At 46.1% G+C, this 22,096-nt stretch overlaps 1 protein-coding gene and 1 pseudogene across 1 annotated transcript in view; both read left to right on the top strand.

The window, feature by feature from the left end:
* Positions 1 to 22,096, top strand: part of LOC120431529 (glutamate [NMDA] receptor subunit 1) — a 42,415-nt gene that overhangs the window by 5,498 nt on the left and 14,821 nt on the right. The window contains exons 3-6 of the mRNA XM_039596623.2: positions 14,208 to 14,267; positions 14,342 to 14,528; positions 16,317 to 16,590; positions 16,648 to 17,074. Of these exons, the coding sequence (XP_039452557.1) occupies positions 14,208 to 14,267; positions 14,342 to 14,528; positions 16,317 to 16,590; positions 16,648 to 17,074 (948 nt within the window). The remainder of the gene's footprint in view (positions 1 to 14,207; positions 14,268 to 14,341; positions 14,529 to 16,316; positions 16,591 to 16,647; positions 17,075 to 22,096) is intronic.
* On the top strand, positions 5,061 to 6,995 carry LOC120431528 (translocon-associated protein subunit alpha-like; annotated as a pseudogene).

Raw genomic sequence — 22,096 nt, 5'->3', positions numbered from 1 at the left:
GATTTTGAACTTTTGATAACTGTTATGTTGGGTATCAAAATTGAACTATCCCTGTACACAAAACACAAATAGCGCACAGCGCTATCTAGACAAGTTTGGACGAATGACAGGAGGTGTAGATGGAGAAGAAATTGTTGAAATCCCCACCAATAAAAGTTTTCCACTCGCACAGAACGATCGCCCCCCCCCCCTCCCCCCCCCCGGAAAGTGATCCCCCGATAGTGCCGTCTATCACCTGGCCTGTGAGCTGCCCCGATCCCGCCCGCTAACGTCGCTACTCGCCCAGCACAGTTCGGTCACGTGTGCTCCCCAAGGGTGGCGTGTGTTGCGCTGAATTGTCCGGTGTGACCGGCGTGTGCCCCCCGAAACGATCCCCAGCGGTGGAAAACGGTCCCGTCCCAGCTCGTGAGCTGCCACGAATCCCCGCACCCGCAGTGTCCCCCATCATTTTGGTGCCGTGACCAGGATACCTCTTGGCACGCCCCGACCCCAACACAACGTAGGAAGTTTGGAGGTTAGGTAACCTCACTTCGGGGATCACGAGGCCGCACATTTCTCGCACGTGCTGTCCGCTGCACTGCTAGTGCGCCGCGCCTGCCGCGAAGAAGTTGGAGTGGCTCCAATCTCTCATCCCCCATTTGCGGTACTTCCTGGGTCTTTACCCGTTCCAGCCTCGTCCATTCGTCCACGTGTGCCGCCCCGGAAGTGGCCGTGATGTCTGCGGCTGAGAAGAAGATCCGTCAGTTCGAGACGCGGCTGAAGGTGGTGAACGAGTCACTGGCGCGAGTGAAGCAGTTTCTGAACAGCTACGCGGAGGAGCAGAAAAGTGAAGTTCCCCTCCGGTTGGGCAGATTAGCTTGAGACGTTTGAGTCGCTGATGGCGCAGTACGAGTTGGACGACACCGACGTGTTCGAGATGGGCTGCCTGCAGCAGCGTGCGTCTGTGAAGGAGCTGTACTTTAAGTGCAAAGCCCGCTTGCTCGAGAAACTGCCCCCTGAGGAACCAAGACCCCCCGCGCCCATCCCTGAAACGAGTCGCCCTGCGCTGCTGTCTGGCCTGTCGAACGTGAAGCTCCCGACAATCACGCTCCCGGAGTTCGACGGCGACTACAGCAAGTGGCTCACGTTCCACGACACGTTCCTCTCCCTAATCCACTCGTCGAGTGAGATCTCGTGCGTGCACGCAAAACCGCCAATGCGAATTTTCTGACCATTGGCACAAAATTCTTGAACATTGGATGGTCATAAACAATCATGCGCATTCGATGTTCAAAGCGGCAATTTGAAAGCTCGTTTCAATGTGTGCGTGCCATCGCACGCATTTTTTTATGTTTCACCTATTCACCACTGGCGGTGCCACTGTTCGTTACAGCATCCAGATTAGTTCCGCTTTTTTCCACCAGGTGGATTTATTCGATACCCCAGGACGCAAACCAAATATCACCAGAGATTATTTATCAAAACAGACCATTTCTGTTGTCGTTAAACCAAAATTCAAACTAAATCAATCGAAATTACCATAAAATCACAATCGAATTAGTTTATTTTTTGGTTTAACAGAACAAATTGGCTGTTTCGATAAATATTTCTCCTAAGAGAAAAAATAAGTTATCGAAAAACACACAGCACCTTTTTTTATTAGTTGTAAATTAATACATCAATTTTCTCTAAATTTTATAAAAAGTTACTCAACCTTTTAAAATAATTCTCAGTTGTTTGGTCATCCCTACGACACCACGAGTCACGAACCTGTTGGCGGCAGTTCCAGATCACGCAGGATCAGTTTGCGCTTGAGCCGGTGATTCCCTCGAGGACCCTAGCTTCGGTATTGTCGCCGGTTCCCCGAATCGGCGACGACTTGAACCTCCTGAGGGCGCTGGGGTTTGCCTCGACGGACCACCAACACACACGCATGCGTTCACACTACTTCATGTGCTCGTAGTTCGTCTGGGCCAATCGTCGTAACCATGCTTTTAGACAAAACCCGGACCCCAGCATGGATCCGTCCGGTCAGGTTCGCGATCGTAGCTGTTGAAGGTGCGACAATGCATACCGCGCTCGGGAAGGTTTGCATGAGCGGTGATCCGACGGCTGTGCCGCAATCGTTAGTTGGAGGTCAGCGATGATCGTTGCCGGCCAGGACGGCGAATTCTGAATAGACTTCTAGAGCGACGCCTCGGTGAAGGACTGCGAAAGCGGTGATAGATCGGCTGCGAACTGGACTTGACGGCCGACGGCAAAAGGGGTTCGACGTCGGTAAGACGAACTTGCTCGATACGAATCAGGTCCAGTCGTCGCGAGTAGTGGTCAACGGACTAACGTGGTCATCGACGCCGGGTGGATTCACTCGTAGAAATGTTCGGTTCCGAGTTCATGCTGAAAATCAGTAATGTCATTAAAGTTTAATCGGGGAAAATACATTCAATCTTACCTAGAACCAAGGGATTCGGCCGGTCCCGATTGCGATCGGCTGTTGAAGTTACGTCGTCGCGATCCGCGCTCGGGACGAGGGGTTGCGCGAGCGGTGATCCTGACAGCTGAGCGGATCAAGAAGATTTTTGCCGCACGGAGGATTGAGACTTGATGTTCATCCGGTCGTGGAGGGTCAACAGCTTGGGCCAATCAGCATCACTCGGGACTGGCAGGAGTTACCTTCGTCACGATTTAAGGGAAAACGTTGCGCTCGTCAAAGTGCTTTTCGAACAGCACCTCTTGCAGGTCCTTGACCTTGTTGCTGTTGTAATCACACACTTTGTGCAATGTTGGCGACACCTGGCCGGGGCGATCCACGATCGCTTCGCACATTAGAATGACGCTCGCGGCCTTGGTGTGGTTCAACACCTCCACACCAACTCGCCACTCGGAAAATAATCTGGTAAATTTGAGTGTCTGGCGCAGGCGGACGTTTGCTGCTTGCCAGTTCCTCTCAGATTATAAATCTTCTTCACGCGTACCTTTTGTTTGACAGCAAGCACTTTAAATCTCACAACTTGGCACACGGCACATCCATACACATGGAGCATGAGCATGAGCATGGTTGACTGCCAATGAGCTGCTACTCCGTTATTGACGGATCAGCTGAAGTTACACAATGAACCAACAGATGAGTAGTGGGAGCTAATCATCCTCACTGTATAACCCCTGAAGATCTCTGCTTTAAGTCAATACCGGCGCCCCCCCAAGGAGATGCAGTTCAACAAAGGTAGGAATGTTAGTCCGATAGTTGAAGTTGCAGACTCATCAGACACAGAGTTTGTCGCTCTATATCTGTTGACACCGCATGAGACCGTTGAATCCACAGCATCTCCTTCAAGCATCACGGGAAGTGGGGGAATTGTGTTAGTAGGGGAAGGAAATGGAAGGTCAGGATTCATCTTGGTAGATGATATGACCAGAATGTGAACCATAATCGTTGCCTTCTGAGCTACGACGCTATGAGAAGGACTTATCATTCGCGTATTTTTATACTTCTTACCGCCGGCGTGCCATCCGAGCAACGATGCTTTGGGATGGACTTTCAAAACGAAATGAAATTTTAATTAACGCATTCTTCGGTGACGTACAATTTAAAATAAATCCGGATTTATTATTGGTAGATGATATGACCAGAAAGTGAAACATAATCTTTGCCTTCCGAGCTTCGACGCTTTGAGAAGGACTTAATTATACATCCGAGCATCGATGCTGTGGGAAGGGCTTTCAAAACAAAATGAAATTTTTAGTAACGTATTTTTCGTTACATGTAAACCTCAAATAGTGCTGATACACCGAACTGTTTCAATCGATTTCATGAAGTTCTTCGCGCACGACTTCTTTACAACCAACTTAACCACGAATTTACCCAGTCCGGACCGCAAACAACCGGCTCAAAAACAGGAAGACAATATATACAAGACGACTCGAAGCCTTCTATCAATAAATTCAAGAATCTTCTAGCACTTTCAACTGATCTCCCCCACGAACACCACACGACTGAGGGCCAAACTCGCAAAGCCACGCGACACATTTTTTCAATGAATTCAAGAATCTTCTAGCACTTTCTCGCGGATTCTCGCGCGTTGATTCGCCAACTGATCTCGACGAACACCACACGACTGAGGGCCAAACTCGCAAGGCCACGTGACACATTTTACGGCACATCCATACAGGAACCACTTTTGGCTTAGCAAAGTGGCGATAGTTCCGGTGATCCCGCGGAACTCCGTAAATCCCGACCGACCGATGCGAGAAGGAAAAATAACAACGGGAAAAATGTGAAACGTCAAGCTGGTTCAACAAGAAGACTCGGCTATTTTAAAAAGGATGAAGAAGAGTTTTATCGGTTTTATCGCTTGGCAGTGGCGAAACGCAAAAATAACGCATACTAAGACAAAAAATATATCGTATGATCGAGAGTGTGGCTGTGTTTGTGATTTATTAAACGCTTTGAACATCTGATGTTCAGAGTTTTGAACATCTGATGGGTTAAGGCGAGTGAGCATCCAATGGTCACCGGAATATCTTTGCGTGTGCTGAAGTTCCACTTCCTCCGGTCGTCACTTTTCGGAGAAGCTGCTGGCAAGGTCGCAAACTCCGCTCCGCTCAGGGCTACGCCATCGCTTGGGAAACGCTCACCAAGCACTACAACGACAAGAACCTTCTGCGGAAGAAGCACATCCGGATGCTGTTGAAGTACCCCAAGATCCCCAACGACTCCGTCGAAGCACTGCACGCAGACCTTAAAGCAGCTTGGGGAACCGATCGAGCAGATGAGCTCGATCCTGATCGAGATGCTGGACGACAAGTTAGACGACGCTTCGCTGAGTGCTTGGGAGGAATCGATCGGCCAGAAGGAAGAGCGGTCAACTTTCAGCGCGATGATCGAGTTCCTGCAGAGGCGCGCACGCGTACGCGATACGATCCAGATCAACCGCCCGCAGCAGGTCGCACCGAAGTCCGGAAGCCACAATCCCGCGCCCAAGAAGCCGTTCGAAACCCGCGTCAACTCGAACGCCGCAGTAGAAACCCCGCCCAAGACTTTCCCGCTGAGCCCCGCCTGCGACAAATAAAGGCACTCGATCATGGACTGCGCTGCGTTCAACGGCATGAACGTTTCGGAGCGCATGAGGGTGGTCACAGACAAGAGGCTCTGCAGTAACTGCTTCCGAAGCGACCACTTTGCCCGGAACTGTCGCTCGAAGTACCACTGCAAGCACTGCAACAAGCGCCACCACTCGATGATCCATCCCGGCCCCGGATTGCAGGACACGAACCCCATCGTAGCCACCCCCGCTCCCGTGAATGCCGTTACGAAGTCGAGCAGCGCCAGCGTGCTGCTGTCGACGGTGGTGCTCGCCGTTTTGGACAGCTACGGCAAAGAACACCTCGCTCGTGCCCTGCTGGATACCGGATCTCAACCCAACGTGACGAGCGAACACCTGTGCCAGCAACTTCACCTGTTTCGCAAGGTTGCCAACGTCGCCATCTCTTGTGTTGACAGCACGATCACGAACGCCAAGCACAAGGTCAGTACCGAGGTCAGATCCCGTGTCAGCCGTGCGCAAGGTGACTTGTGAGACCCCGCCCGTTACCATCCCGATCGCCCAGTGGAAGATTCCGGAGCATCTAGCACTTGCCGACCCGGAGTTCAACGTGTCCCGCAAGGTCGACATGATAATCGGAGCTGCTCACTTCTACTCGTTCCTGCTTGAAGGCCGGATCCCGAGGGGGATGACACTCCACGATTTGATTAAAATCGCATCAAATCGCATCAAATTCCACCTTATTCGCACATCGCACCTTCATCGTGGTTGTTATTTGCTCATCGCGGCAAATCGCGCCAGATCGCGCTCATCGTGCTCATCGTGGCCAGATCATGCTCGAATGAAAATTCTTGTTCATGCAGTCAGGGTTGCCATGCAATATGAGTTCTTGCAGTTTTCCGTGAAACTAGCCGCACTGCAAAAATGTTTGTTTTGATGTATTCGAGCAGTCAAAAATGTAAATAAACAAATTTTAGAGAATTTTTAAGAACGTTTTGGAGCAATTTAATTTATAAGCAGCGCTCTTGAAACTAAAACAAACTAACCCAAAGTAAACTAACGTTTTCTTCACTGTCGTAGTCCGCGTCGGCGTCTTTGAAGTGCTCCCCCCCTTCGGAGCGGCGTACAAATCTGCGAAAATTGTGATTCAAAGTTACCCCTCCACCAGTGATTTAGGCTGCTGGTTACTCCGTCGTTCCTGCTCACGGTGGATGGTGGTTCTCGGTTGAAGACCCACACCGCCGAGGATAAGTTAGACGCGGAGGTTGAGGGAGAGGACGCGTCGGTGACAGACCAAGCTAAGGAAACTGAAATGGACGATGAGCCGAAAACGACGAAGATACGTTTCTGTTGTTGATCCGTCCGCTGAATCTGGTTCGCAGTTACCCGTCTATGTTCCTGGTCGGATTTGCTAACAAGGGAAGCGACGATTTCATCGTTGAAACCATCCAGGCTTCGTTCCGCTATCAAATGTACTTTAACTACTTTTTCCATAACTTCTCGGCCTTAGGACATCCGTTGGGGCTGAACATAGCGCTGATCTATCGGGACGCCAGTGGCAAGCAGTTCTCGGAGGCTGTCTTTAACGAAAGCTTCTCGATCATCGTCGTGTTCCTGGCCGCAATCGTGGTGCTGCTGCTCGTCCTCGGCCGCAGTTCTGCTATTCGTATGGCAAGCGCAAGCGATCGTTGGTGGTGCGCAAGACCGTCGAACCGGAAACACTAACACCAAGGACGTCGACTACGAGTGGATCCCCGCGAAGACGCTCAAGAAGGTACTAACTCCTTTAAGGGCGCAAAGTGTTCCCCAAGCAAAGCCCTAGGCAGCGAAGCGGGCTATCGGAGACGACTAAATCGCGAAACTCGCGCGCTGGGATGCCAGGTCGGAATTTGAAAAGTCTGAACTACTGAAAAAAGTCTGTGCATGTCTGTACACATACTTTGACCTAAACTCGAGCATCAACGATCGTCTCAAAAAAAAATGATGAGCGGGGGGGGGGTGTTGTCAAAACCATCCTGACTTTCAAAAATCGAATTTTCGCTCCGTTTACGGAAAATCTGTGTATATCTGTGTCATATTTAAAAAGTCTGTGTTTGTCTGCGCATCACAAAATGTCTGGACACAAGTTCAAAAGTCTGTGAAACAAAGACACATTTGTGTACCTGGCATCCCTGCTCGCGCGCAACTCATCCATCGCGAGGTTTGTGGCCGAATAAACCCGATTAACCACTCGGATCCCGGATGGATCGCAAACTGTGTAGCTGCTCGAGCGGATGAGCTTAACCTTCCCTTGGTATTAAAAAAAATCACACATGAGGTACTGGGGTCCTTTTCGACCCCAAACTTTAAAAAATCGTCAAAAATCCAGTTTTTGACCGATTCCGGTTCTTTTGGTTACAAATGAAAGCTTAGAACGTCCCCTTTCCGAAACCGACCCGGAAAACCGGATTTGGTCACTGTGGCCACCGGGAATCGGCTACAACCAAAAAAAGGCCTTTCTGAGACCCCAACTTTGACGACCTGTATCTCCGGCAAATTTAAACCAATCAGGATGCTCCGGGTTGCATTCGACAGGTATATACCTGTACTTTGACCACAAATATTAATATCAGGGCCAGGTGACCTACCGGTTCTGGAAATCCGGAACATCCGAAAAGTTCATATTTTACTGTTTTTCACGTATATGTGATACCAATACTCTCTGGATAGTTGAAATTGATCCATAAAACTTACTAAAAACACGTTACACGATTACCAGAACCACTCTAGAGTGTTAGTGGCCACTTCCGGGTAACCTGGAACCGGTTCCCGGGTACCCGATGAACGGCCAATTTGATTTTTTTGTTGAAAACCCATCATGTCGCATATCAAACTTCATGAAATTGAAAGATATGTCCATCTTTGGTAATGCCGTTAATCGCTGAGCCATCCTGGCCAATCTGGAACCGGTTACCGGTGGCGCCTTGGGGACACTTCCGGAATATGAGAGAAACCCTATCAATGTTCGCTGACCCATCCTGGACAATTTGGAACCGGCTACCGGTAGCCCCTTTGGGGACACTCCCGAAATATGAGAGAAACCTTATCATCCGACATATCAAACTTCATGAAATTGAAAGATATGTTAATCTACGGTCATGACAATGGACCCCAATACCTTTAAAGTAACTTTTGTTATGGACGCTCCCCTAGGGGTCGTCCGAGGTATTTTTGTTTTGTGAAATGTGTATTTATACTATAAATTTAATGTCAGAAAATTTGAAGGCTCTAGCATGTATATAACAAAAGTTATGGCAAATTTAATTTCCAAAAAGGCCGAAAAGGACCCCAATACCGTAGGAAGGTTAATGAATCTCGATAGTGCGGTGGCTCACCGATGCTGGAAGACGCGATCGATTTTGTGTCGCAGATTCTGACGACTGAAAACCTGGCCTTTCCGTGTAACCAACTATTCCGAGGCTGGACTCGGCCAGCTTGACCAGGTCTCCGTGCTTGACGTCACCGGCAGTGTTCAGGACGATGCGGGTGCCTTGTAGTGCGAATCGACGAAAGCCTGCCTTGCTAATCGTTTGGATGTTCTTGGTCGACCCAAGAATGATGCTTCCGAGAGGAATGGAAGGCGGTCGCGTGCAGATGGTCCAAGACTACTTCCTGCAAGTTACCTTTCTCACGCAGGAAATACGCGACGCCGTTGTTGCAGGCATCCTCGTACCGCGATCCGGCATCGATCCAGAGAAGAACAGTGGAAGTCTGCGAGCCGGAATCCAGCTGGCCACACGCAGTCCACGGTCCAGCTGGGTCACCTCTGGCGGCGGAACATTGAAGTTATATCTGTTTGGACAGGAAGTCACCTAATTGTGGAATTGTAATACAACGATAAATAAAGTAAATGAAAAAAAAGCATGTGTGATAGGTAAAGTGTTACTAAGTTGAATATTCACGAAATTCTTTATTTGAATTGCATTCAAGCTAAATTAAATGCGAAATTGTTCAGACTCTAACACAAGGGGCAGGAAACTCTAATTATACTTATTGATTTTCAGTGTACTGGCGGTATTTTAGTATACTTGTAAGTATACTTACGAATATTTAACTCCAAGTTCCCACCGCCACTTACTGAACCTTGGTTTGACAGCTCGTGAGCCTTGTTGATCCTTTTTTGATATTGTTTACATTGTCTAGCTTCAGACATTAATGAAAATGATCAATATTGCGTATCACTGCGTAAATCTGGAGACTCAACTGCGACCAATTCATCCGGGCTATCCAATTCCGGAAATCGACTTCGCACTTGTAGCAAGGATGTTGCTCAACCTCACATTGGCGGCCATAGTCCGCGGTCTCGACTTTGCCGAAGCGGACAAGATCAAGGAGCACACCGAGATCATCCTTTCGATGGTGAAGAACGACTGCGAAGCTCTGCTCCTGCAAGAATCTACGAGCAGTGCCAACTGGTGCAAGCTACGTGGCGCCCGGTCCACTCGGAAAAGTGGTCCCTACCGCTGGAACTCTCGACAAAGTACGGTTTCACCACCAGCGGAGTTATGGCCACCTGGGAAAAATCTGCCTCCGAGCGGGATGTTGCGAAACGGCACGGGAAAGTTCTCCCACTGCCTGCAGCGGATGTCAACCGACGCGGACAACAGCACGAATCTCCGGAAACCAAACTGGCCAGCTATCGGACGGCGATCCCCCTCAAGTGACCCCCGCGCGGTCCTCCCCTGCTGCTGGAAATCATCAGTGTGCTCGAGTCAACGGCTCAGGCGCAACCTCCGGAGGCCATCGCGCGGGCCTGCAAGATCAAAAGCTCCAACACTTCACTCACGAGCAGCGGACGCATAAAAAACAAGTTATTTTTTTTTATTTGGATTGTTTTTTTTTAAATAATGAAAAACATGAATATTCTGGAGATAAGTCCAGTTTTTAAATATTCAAAATATTATATAAATTTTTGGTTAGACTCGGAAACGGACTATTTGACTACGGCCGTGGCCCTCCTCGAGATGGGTAAGGTGTTTGTGTTTGGCCGAATCTTGGCTGCGGACGGACTCCATGAGGACAAATAATGTGTTCCGGCCGAACACACAGGCGATGTGAGGCAATTATATGAAGAAGAGCGCGCCTTCTAGATGCCGGCCGGCATGCTAGAGCGGCTTTGGCCAGATCGACCCCGATTCATTGGCGTCGTTCATTTTTCCCTTGCGGAATGTCCTCCGGTGACATTCCGATTCCGGAACTACCATTCAGCTCGGAACACTTTCCACACTCGCTGGCAGGTTAGAAGAAATGGCAGATTTTGTTTGACAGCTACACGTTTATGAGGATGCTCAAAAGAACACAAGGGTGTTATAGAAGGGTGGGAAAGAATAAGTATACTTATATAATTTAAGTATACTTATTATTATACTTAGTTAAATATTTAGAGTTTCCTGCCCCTTGCTCTAACAATTGTTTAGGTCGGGTTCTGCAACGGAGCTGTCGATTTCTTTATTAGTCTCATCACTACTGGTCGAGTCGGGACCGTGGTGTAGGGGTAAGCGTGATTGCCTCTCACCCAGTCGGCCTGGGTTCGATCCCAGACGGTCCCGGTGGCATTTTTCGAGACGAGATTTGTCTGATCACGCCTTCCGTCGGACGGGAAGTAAATGTTGGCCCCGGACTAACCTAAAAAAGTTAGGTAGTTAGCTCAGTCCAGGTGTAGGAGTCGTCTCCCTGGGTCCTGCCTCGGTGGAGTCGCTGGTAGGCAGTTGGACTAACAATCCAAAGGTCGTCAGTTCGAATCCCGGGGTGGATGGAAGCTAAGGTGTGAAAAGAGGTTTGCAATTGCCTCAAAAATCAAGCCTTCGGACACTTTGTTTCGAGTAGGAATCTCGCAATCGAGAACGCCAAGGCAATGCTGTAGAGTGAATAATTTGATTTTTTGATTTTGACTACTGGTCGAACGCCGTCAGCTGGCAAGCCTGTCCGACTGCGTCTGCAGCAGCAGCCGCGGCCACTGTCAGACGAAGATTCAGAGCGTAGGAAGTAGAGTTGATGATGCCAATCGTCCGGAAAATCTCCGGAGATGATCGTACCGTGGCCACAGACAACTGGAAATATTCCAGAACTTCCGCGCAATTCCATCAGAAGCATCCTGAAACGTATCACTTCCGGAACGTCAAAAGGTCATCTCTGCAAAACATTATCAAAAGGATCATAATTCAATTAGCAATCACGTAATCGAAACAATTTATTTATTTTAATGTTTCCTCCCTTTCCGGGAACTGATGTTGATGTTAATTAGTCGGATAATCTTTTCAGCACCTGAAGTGTCAAGTGTTGCTATTCCAGGTGGCGCGAGTTCCAGCAAAGCTCCAAGATACCACCAGTGCCCTTGCTGTGCACCAACTGGTCATTCTGGATGATCAAGATGGATGTGGACGCACCGAGTTAACCGGCTAGTGTCTTTTTGAGCTGGTCAAACGCGTTTCTGGTGGTATCAGAAGTGTATCCGAGTGCTCGGCAGCGGCAATTCTTGGCCGATCACGTGATCAAGCTCGCGTAGATTATCTCGGCGATTCACTTAACCCTCTCGTAGTTGTAGATGGTTTCCCGCGAGCCGTTCGCTACCTCCGCCGAACCATCCTCTCGATCGACTCAGCAGCTGAAGCTTGCCGCGGCCGCTGCCTGCCGAAAATCACATTGCTCGGCGTCGGTCAGGTCGTCTTCGATTGGCGACGACGTCCCTGGCGTCACCAGCTGGTTCTGGTTGTCGGCCCATCGCGTCTTGCACTCGACCCACTCGTAGTTGTAGATGGTTACCCGCGAGCCGTCCACCGCCACCACCAAACCTTCCTCCGGGTTGAACGTCTCGAGCGACTAGTTCAGATAGGGTAGATTTCGCCGATGCACTCCGACATGGTTTTGTTCTCCGAGTCGTCCTTCATGTCGTGCGATTCAGCCTTGTGCTGAATGATATTATACAACAACAAGTGCTGGTGCAAAAAACTGGACAAACTCGACAAACTGGAGACCGGAAGTCGTGCATGACCTCGCAGAAGATTCGCATCATATCGACCAGTTCGGCGTCTAAAAAGTGTGCAAGAAGAAGAGCGAGAATGTTAATTACGACCAGGGTTACCAGGTCTGAACAGAAAATAATCTGGCAAAAAAACTGGCAAAAACCTGGCAAGCCACTTTTCTCAAAGTAATGAGCGAAATAGTGTTCAAAAATGGTGTATTTTCACTGTTTATGCATTATAGCTTCACAAAATAAACATCATACTTCATTTCAACAATGTCTGGAAGAAATAAAAAATAAAATTTTACAAATTGCCACTCAAAAGAACTGGCAATGCCAGATTTATCTGGCAACCTGGCATCCCTGATAACGACAGTCAAGTGGTGCAGCGACAGAGCACGTGTGAGTCCTCAATGTTGGGCAGTCCTTTACCACTGGGCGGTGGTGACGACGGTCTGTCCGGATTAGTGGCCGAGCAGATGAGCAGTGGGGACCTGGGAGGGTTCACGATGAACTATTGCGCGATCCTCTGCAGGACCTTTTGGTTGCAAAGCATGTTCAAGGCCAGCTGGTTGAGCAGGTTCTCGTGCTCGGAACTGATGCTGCTGCTATTTCCACCAGCCGTGGCCATCGTTACAGCTGCTCCAAGCGGTACAGTCGAACCACTTCTGTTGTTGCTACTGGTCGTTGTCGTGGTGTTGCCTCCACCTCCGCCACTCGAGCTCGAGATGCTTCTGGCCGGGCTGCTACTTCCATAGCAGTGCTGGTTGCGGTCGTGGCCGCCGGCGTAAATGCAAAACCACCGATTCAACCGGCCAGCTCGAGCGATTTTGCGTCCAGCTAACTGATAAGGTTGTTCGTAGTCTGGATAACGATCGCCGGCACCGATTTTGCGAAAACCATAACCTGGGAAGAAGGAAACAGGCAGGGGATTTGGGTTGGATTTGGGCACGAAGACTGCGGGATCCGCGACAACTTCCAGCACAGGGGCTCATCTGGGACGTCGACATGTCGGATGTCGCTTGAGCTGGCGAATCGACAACGGCGATTTCCTCGCCTTTCATTCCGGATTGGTCTTCTCTTCGGCGAAAATTCTCGCAGCCGCCGTCCTTCTCCTTCATGGCGGGCTTTCGGTTGTCCGAGAAACTTCGGACGGACCAGGTTTTGGTAATCCCGTAGAAAATTTGTCCTCCAAAAGCCACTTTTTCCACGTGTTTATTTTTTTGTTTTGTTTTTCTCTTCCACTGCTCGAATCGAATTTCAGCAAGATCTGTCATATGGTTGCTGGCAAACTCATTCGAGCAGTGTACAGCTCACATCGCGCGATTTTTCTACATCGCGCTCTCATCGCGGTGAAATCGTGCCAGATCGCGGTCATTCTTAGTAATCGTGGCAGATCGCGTTCATCGAAAGTTGAATCGCGAGCTCAAAAAATATCAAAAACTTTTCAACTTTTAAATAAAAAAGTTTGAACTTTCTACGAATATTCACCAACGCGAACTTTTAATTCAACGAACGATCTTTTTATATTTAAAGTATTTTTTCTTTGTGTGCAGCAAAATTGATTGTTCCACTTGTGTGGTGTTACACCTTGGTTACACCGCAATATCACATAAACAGCTTGAACATAAAATTAATCATGCTAAATATCAAAATTAAATTCAATCTCAGCTGCCCAGTCACGAAATATTCTAGCAGAGCTGGTTCTGTCAGAATCCTGCTAGAACGGTGGAGCAATCCTGCTAGAATGCTGTAAGAATATCCAGCTCTGTAAGAACCCTGCTAGAATCCTGCTAGAACGTCGTGACTGGGTGAAACCGACAGCCGTTCCGTTTTTTCCTCAGCTGGTTGGTTTTCGTGAGGGATGAGCGAGCCAGAGATATTTTGTTTTGGTTTTCATCATTCTCTCTCTATCACATCTCAACTGTGTTGCCAGTTTAATGGGAAAAATTAGGCAGTGTTGCTGGTAGCAGCATTAAATGAGCTGCATTTCAGCATATGCTAGAGCAGTTGCTTTAGAGCTGCCTAATATTAGCTGTTTTAATGCAGATTAGCTGTGGAATGCTGGTTTACAGCCTATTAATGATTTTTTTAGTGCGGATGGTTACTTGGATAATGGATATAGAGTGTATCAAATTTATTCAAGCCGAAACCTAAATTTAAATAAACTTTTTGTTTTCTTACAGGTGTCTTTCTTGCAACCTTTTAGCAATACCTTATGGATCCTTGTTATGGTTTCTGTACACGTAAGATAATTATATTATAATATAACGCATTCAAACAATACTATAGAATAACTTATCACCTATTACTGTTTAAGGTCGTTGCTCTAGTACTTTACCTTCTGGACAGATTTTCGCCGTTTGGTCGATTTAAGCTCACAACCAACGATGGTAATGAAGAAGATGCACTCAATCTCAGCTCTGCCATTTGGTTTGCTTGGGGAGTACTGCTTAATTCTGGAATTGGCGAAGGAACTCCACGTAGCTTTTCAGCACGAGTTTTAGGTAAATAATGTGGTTTTGTTTGGTACACTACATTTTTAATATGAGCAACTCTCTACGAATTCGGCCGATTTCGACCATTTTTATTTTTTGTATCTTTGATTTGACTCAAACTTTGTGGGGGCCTTCCATATGACCACAGAAGCTATTTTGTGTCATTTTTGGCAGGTGTCCATACAAAAATGGTAGGGTAGAGTAGTCATCAATGAGAACAATGATAAAATGGCTCTCACAAGTCGTAGTTTCAACCAATCAGGCTCATATTTTTGGAAAAGGTGTGTCTACTGGATACACGTCTGCCATAATAGTGGCTTTGGTTATGGACGCTCCCTTGCAAAGTTATTCATAAATGTTTGATTTTGGGGTGTAAAAGTAAATTATGACTGAAAATTACATTTTCGCTCATAGGCTGCCAATAACACAAAAACTAATATTTCTCCAAATTTCTTTCGTCATTTCATAGGGCATGAGTTGGGCTACAATGGCCTTTCATTAGATTTGACCAATATTAAGAATATACCCAGAATCCAGGGCTGTCTCATTGTTCCCCACTCTCTTCAGCCCATGGGTAACAATGAGACACTTTGATTTTTCTTCATTAAACTTTTCAAAATCTAGGGAAATCCTTCAAAACATGAATTGGAAGTGATTTTTGGCATATTTATTGAGTTTTGACTTCATTTAGCCAAACATATAAAGTTATTTGGTATAAATAAATGGTGTTTACTAAATTTAAATACTTTTTAGTATAATTTTTGTTACTTGAAGTTTCAAGTTTTCAAAATTGCTTTAAAATGTTCAAGGCAAGTCACCTGCAACGGAACAATACCAAAACATGATGTTTTACAAGAAAAGTATTGATTTTTGTAGAGTGTCTCATTGTTCCCCACCTGTCTCATTGTTCCCTCCAAGTGCGTCTACATTGAGACAGTTGGATAGCTCTGACTGTAGAGGTCGGATCGATCTCATATTTTGGTCAATGTTAGAACACATTAAAAGAAGGAAATTGCAACAAAAAGCTCATTAAAACATGCTAAGGAAAATAATACAAAAATCGTTGAATGTTAAAAACCAAAAGTGTCTCATTGATGACTACCCTACCCTACGTAAATATTCGAATATCTGTAACTTTTTAATGAATTTTCTGATCAATTTGGTGTCTTCGGCAAAGTTGTAGGGCCAAACATTGAATATTACGCCCATTTAAAATGTTAGTCTTGATTTAAAAAAAACAAAATACTTTTTTCGAAAAGATCGGAAAAAATCACGAATGTTTCATGTTTTAACATTGAAAATCGGACCATTAGTTGCTGAGATATCGACATAGCCCGGGGTGGCTTTAATAGGTTTTTCAAATGCCAGTCAAATTGATATCTAAACATTTTTGAGAATTTTGAGTATATAAGCATACTAGGATAGCTTATTATCGAATATATATGCAAAAATGTGACTGTTACATTGGATGTATCAAAATTAGTGGCCAAATCAAATTTCTATCAATGTCACCCGGACTATCAAAGTCACCCCAGTTTACGGTACACGTGGGACCCCAAAGTTCATGCTTCCCCTCGAGTTGAGCCTGCGCAGAAATTTTGTTGGTCGGTGTTATTGCTAGTGCCAATGGCTTTGGAGTTTAGAGTATGGCACAGAGTGCAGACGCCAATAGTTATATTTACGATTAAAGATTTTTGCGTCCACCAAAATGCTATTAATTGCCGACTACGTTTTTTTCTAATCATCAGCTCATATAATTATTCCAGCAACCAATCAAATCCGTTCCTTTTCTTGTAGGCATGGTATGGGCAGGATTCGCAATGATAATTGTAGCCTCATACACTGCAAACTTGGCAGCTTTTCTCGTGTTGGAAAGACCAAAAACAAAACTCTCCGGGATTAATGACGCTCGATTGCGCAACACAATGGAGAATTTGACCTGCGCCACAGTTAAAGGTTCTGCTGTGGACATGTACTTTCGCCGTCAGGTGGAGCTTTCGAACATGTACAGAACCATGGAGGCTAACAACTATGAGACCGCGGAAAAGGCTATTCAAGATGTTAAAGATGGGTATGTCTCCCTCTTTTTGGCACGACCAGTATTTTTTTAAGTTTTCATTTATTTTAGAAAACTAATGGCATTTATTTGGGACTCTTCACGATTAGAGCATGAAGCTGCCAAAGACTGTGAACTTGTTACAGCAGGTGAACTTTTTGGCAGGAGCGGATATGGAATAGGACTGCAAAAGGGCTCACCATGGACAGATGCAGTTACGTTGGCAATTCTGGACTTCCACGAAAGTGGTTTCATGGAGTCATTGGACAAAGACTGGATTTTCCATGGAAACATTCAACAATGTGAACAGTTTGAAAAAACTCCAAATACCTTGGGTTTGAAAAATATGGCAGGCGTGTTCATTTTGGTTGGAGCTGGAATAGTTGGAGGAATAGGATTGATCATAATTGAAGTTATTTACAAGAAACACCAAATAAAAAAGCAAAAAAAGATGGATATTGCTCGCAATGCCGCTGACAAGTGGAGAGGAACGATAGAGGTGAGTTTACAATATGTGAGTCACAACAAGGTGACAAAAAATCTCAAGAGATTACCCCTGGATCTATTCTTTAGACAATAATAAGCTATAATAAGGGTCATTCCTTCCCAAGTGACCACGCGTCCAACATCGACCTTCACCAATTCTGCTCATATTTGGCATGGGGGTTGTTTTTGCCCCAAAAACAAAGAATCCAAAGTTTGGTGACATTTGGTCTACCCCCGCGCCCGTGGCACCCCCCTCTTTTTCTGAGATTTTTGAAAAACCTCATTTTTAAAATGCATTTTGCTAAGAGAAAAGTTTACAAAACGTGAACTTTTGGGTATGCATATTTGAAGATTTTTTGACGTAGAATCGAATGGCGTACTCAAAATTTACGTACAGTGTTGCCAGATATGAAAATTTTGAGCTTTAAGTTTTAAAATGTTTTTTTAACCCTTTGGACGAGCACTTACGGAAAAACTGACAATTGCATTCGATTGCTGAGAGTTTTTACATTAAATTCAATCAAAACCTCAGGGTAAAATGAATATTTCTTGAGATATCACATTTTTAAGTTGGAAAGCTCTGTATTGCACAGCAAATGTTTTACTTAACCATCAATTTTCAACAGTACATTGCGTGAGAGCATAATAGGCCTTGAAAAATGAATATTCTTTTTTTCAATTTCTTAACGGAAGCAAGTGAATGTCCCAAAATTGAATTTATGTATGTATGTATTGTATACATTGTATTTGTGTATTGTATACATTGTATACAATACATACATAAATTCAATTTTGGGACATTCACTTGCTTCCGTTAAGAAATTGAAAAAAAGAATATTCAATTTTCAAGGCCTACTATGCTCTCACGCAATGTACTGTTGAAAATTGATGGTTAAGTAAAACATTTGCTGTGCAATACAGAGCTTTCCAACTTAAAAATGTGATATCTTAAGAAATATTCATTTTACCCTGAGTTTTTGATTGAATTTAATGTAAAAAAACTCTCAGCAATCGAATGCAATTGTCAGTTTTCCCGTAAGTGCTCGTCCAAAGGGTTAAAAAAGCATTTTAAAACCTAAAGCGCAAAATTTTCATATCTGGCAACACTGTACGTAAATTTTGAGTACGCCATTCGATTCTACGTCAAAAAATCTTCAAATATGCATACCCCAAAGGTCACGTTTTGTAAACTTTTCTCTTAGCAAAATGCATTTTAAAAATGAGGTTTTTCAAAAATCTCAGAAAAAGAGGGGGGTGCCACGGGCGCGGGGGTGGACCAAATGTCACCAAACTTTGGATTCTTTGTTTTTGGGGCAAAAACAACCCCCATGCCAAATATGAGCAGATTTGGTGAAGGTCGATGTTGGACGCGTGGTCACTTGAGAAGGAATGACCCATAAGTAACTGTACCAATTTTGAGCCAAATTGCTTTTTATCGTGGAAGTTTTTATGGGGAAAATCACGAAAATCTATGGGGAAAAACATCGCTTAGGATTTTGGCAGCAGGTGGCGCTGGTCTCGCCCAAGTGTAGGATTCTTCAAGGAAATTAAATTCCATACAACTTTGTCGAAGGGTGCAAAAAGAACCAATTTGATCCTGATGAGTTATTTGCAATGCTATGAAAAGAAATCGGCTTATATACTTAAAAGTATAAAAGGGGTATATTTAGGATTTAACAAAAAGGGTTTTTTTTTTATTAAATATGTCTTTATTGATCTTATAATAATTACATTTCTTTACATGCTAAGTGGTATGGCCTTATGCTATTCATCTTTGTTGTATTTTTCGTTTTATTATTAACTGATCACATTTATTTTATTTACTTCAAATTGTTTTACATTATTGCATTGAATCGAATACATTTGGGTAAAAAAGAAAAAAAAATCACTTTAGCAACTAATCCTAACTTAAAAAAATAAATTCATTGAAATATTCAAAATCACTAGAACGGTATTTTAAGATGAATGCTCCAAACGTTCTTACATGTTCCAGGCGAGTTTTGCAACCACGCAGTGTTGTTGTCATCTCGATGAAAATGTTCAGAAGTTCTTTCGGTGAAAACAGGTCACTGCTGCCTTCTCCCGTTGATTGGTTTTCCCTCGGTTGCTGACTGAAGCCTGGAGGTGTTGTATTCTCTGCAACTCTTTGCCGCTGATTCAACGGCAATGGCTGCAGATTTGGAACCACTCTAATAGATCCTGCTACTGGCGACGCCAAAGCAGGAAAATCCACGTCCGTGTATGCTGGTGGTGTTTTGCGACGATTTGGTTGGTGCCTCGTCGTCGCTTGCTGCCTATTTTTTACAAACTCAGCACGTTTTGGGCAGCTCCGATTCTTGGTAGAATGGTCGCCGCCGCAATTGAAGCATTTCGCTTCGATGTTCTCGTTAATTGTTTCGCAAGCTTGAGTTTTGTGCTCACCTCCGCAGGTTGCAAAACGACTCTTGAAGAAACAGTTCCTTCCACCATGCCCAAACTGCAAACCACCATGCCCAAACTGCAAACAGTTTGAACATTGCGTCACGTCACGGTGCACTGGATGATAACGTTCCCAAGTCACGATGATGTTGAAAATTGCCCGAACTGTTTTCAGCTCAGACGGCGTTGTCGATCCTTTCTCGAGATGAACCAGGTACAGTTGATCACGATACTTGATGTCCTTGTTGTGTCTCGTCATCTTGGAGACTCGATCACATTCAACTTAAGAGTTTTGAGCTCTTCTTTCAGCACACTCACATCCATGTCGTACAGGCCTCGGAGAACTCGTTTACGGAGGGTCGTTTACCTGGATCGTCATGGCTGTAGTATTCAACCTTTGTGTTGTTCAGGAAATCCCGAACGTAGTTGTAATCCTTTCTGGTAGGTAGCAGAATTTTGAGTCCATCAGCACACAAGCGAATGGAAGCACGTAAAGCACCAGATTTGATAAACCCGGTCAGCCACTTTCGCACCGAATCCGATGACGATGTTTTCACAAAAATGGGTGACAACTTTTTCTGTCGTTCAAATTCTTCCTTCTCGCTCACGTCCACAGGGAGGGTAGCGAACTGGTTTCCAGACGAATTTTGAGCGTCCTTGCTCAAACTGCCTGGCTTCCCGAGCAGGGGTAAATAACACGGGAATACCATATTTTGGTATTACTTGACATAATAACAAATACCAAAATGTGCCCTTGGTTGCCCAGTAATAGATGGTATAATACTGTTAGGTGACTTGCGCACCCCTAGCGCGCACCGCAACGACGAGCTTGTGGCACACCCTGTGAGGGAGAGAGACCACACACACTAGTTTTAGTTTTTGAGCCGATCAAATAAAAAACAGTTAAGCTCCATTGTCAAGAGAAGAAAGACGCGTTTTTGCTTGACTTTGGAAAGACCGATTTAAAAACCGTTCCGCGCGAATCCGAATCTACCCGTGAAAAAGTTACAGTCCACTAGATCGCAAGGGACATCGTGGTCCTTCTGCAGCCGGATTCGGGAAATCGGTGAAATCGACGCGATTCTCGCGGAAAAGTTCCGTGATTCCGAAAAGATTGAGCGTCCGTTCGTGCCATGGCCGTGCGGGTGTTAGTGACTCGGTCGCTACGAAGAGTGAAGGAAGATTCCAGCGGGAGGATTCCTGTTCCGACGGAAGCAACGGCTTTCCGATTCTGAAAACCCCCGACGGAAGCCCCCCAGCGGGTTCCTATTCAGGAAAAAGAAGAACACCCGCGAACGGGTGTCGGTGAAAGCCGCGAAAAGTGGAAAATTCCACGGCGTTGGTGGTGAATTTCTGCTGGCTGCGTGCTCAGCACGGAAAGTTCCAGAATTGACGGCGTCGGTGGTGAAAAAGTGTTGTCAGGGTTTGCTGCCTGGCTGTGGTGAATTTGGGGTCGCGGTTGTGTGGTGAAAATGGGCACGGTGGAAGCAGAGAATGTGGAGAAATGTGTTTACGCCGCCACCTAAAGGAAGAGAAATACCACGCACACCAGTGAAAACGATTAGTGAGCAAATTGCAGTACAGAAGAGCAAAGAAAAGGCCAAGAAAGGAAGAACTCAAAAAGTTGGTTCATCAGAGAGGAGCCGTGAAGGGGAAGTTGACCCGAGTGCGCACTGCTTTCGAACACAGTGCTGCCAGACCGAATCCGAACATTGAAAACATGCACTTTTTGCAAATTCAGATGGACATAGTGACGCGATGCTATGACGAGTACAATACTTTCCAAAACTTGATTCACGCGCTTCCTCTCTCGGATAATCTACGTACGGAGCACGAAGAAAAGTACGTTGAGTTCGAATCGCTGTACACGGACAGCCGTCAGGCTGAGTACACTCATCGAGCGTGCCACGAAGCCGGTTTCAGCTCCTGTGCCGAACGCGTCTGCGGTCGTCCTCCGACAAGCCGAGCGCCTCAACCTTCCGGCGTTGCAAGTCCCGCTGCCGACCTTCGACGGGTCGTATGAAAAATGGTATTCCTTCAAAGCGATGTTTACCACGATCATGAACCGTTACCAGCACGAAGAACCGGCCCTGAAGCTGTACCATCTACGGCGCTGTCTGGTCGACAAGGCGGAGGGGATCATCGATCAAGAAATTATCGACAATAACGACTACGATGCCGCCTGGCTGCTCTTGAAACAACAGTACGAGGACAAGCGCATAATCGTAGACAAGCACGTCGACAACCTGAACTTGCTGGCCGTTGGGCTCGGCGAAGATGGACAAGAAGCTGCGGGTCGCTTGGGAAGCTCGCCAGAAGAAAGACGTGCTGTCGACGTACGACGCGACGATGGAGTTCCTGCAGGAGCAGTGCCGGATCTACGAGAAGTTCGACACGAAGCCCGCGACGGAGTGTGCTAAACCGAAAGCGGTGGCGCGGAGCCACACGCTGGTGACAAGTGAAACGAAAAGTGAACTGAAGTGCGCTGTGTGCAAGGCAAACCATGAACTCTGGAAGTGTGATGCTTTTAAGCAAAAGAGTGTGAGTGACAAGTACGAAGTACTTCTTCAGTACTTCGTACTTGAGCCTGTTTCAACTGCCTTGCAAGAGGCCATCG

This window comes from Culex pipiens, chromosome 1 (assembly GCF_016801865.2).
Source record: "Culex pipiens pallens isolate TS chromosome 1, TS_CPP_V2, whole genome shotgun sequence".
NCBI lineage: Eukaryota > Metazoa > Arthropoda > Insecta > Diptera > Culicidae > Culex > Culex pipiens.
Note: the sequence above shows the minus strand (reverse complement) of the source record. Positions and strands in the feature narration are given on the sequence as shown.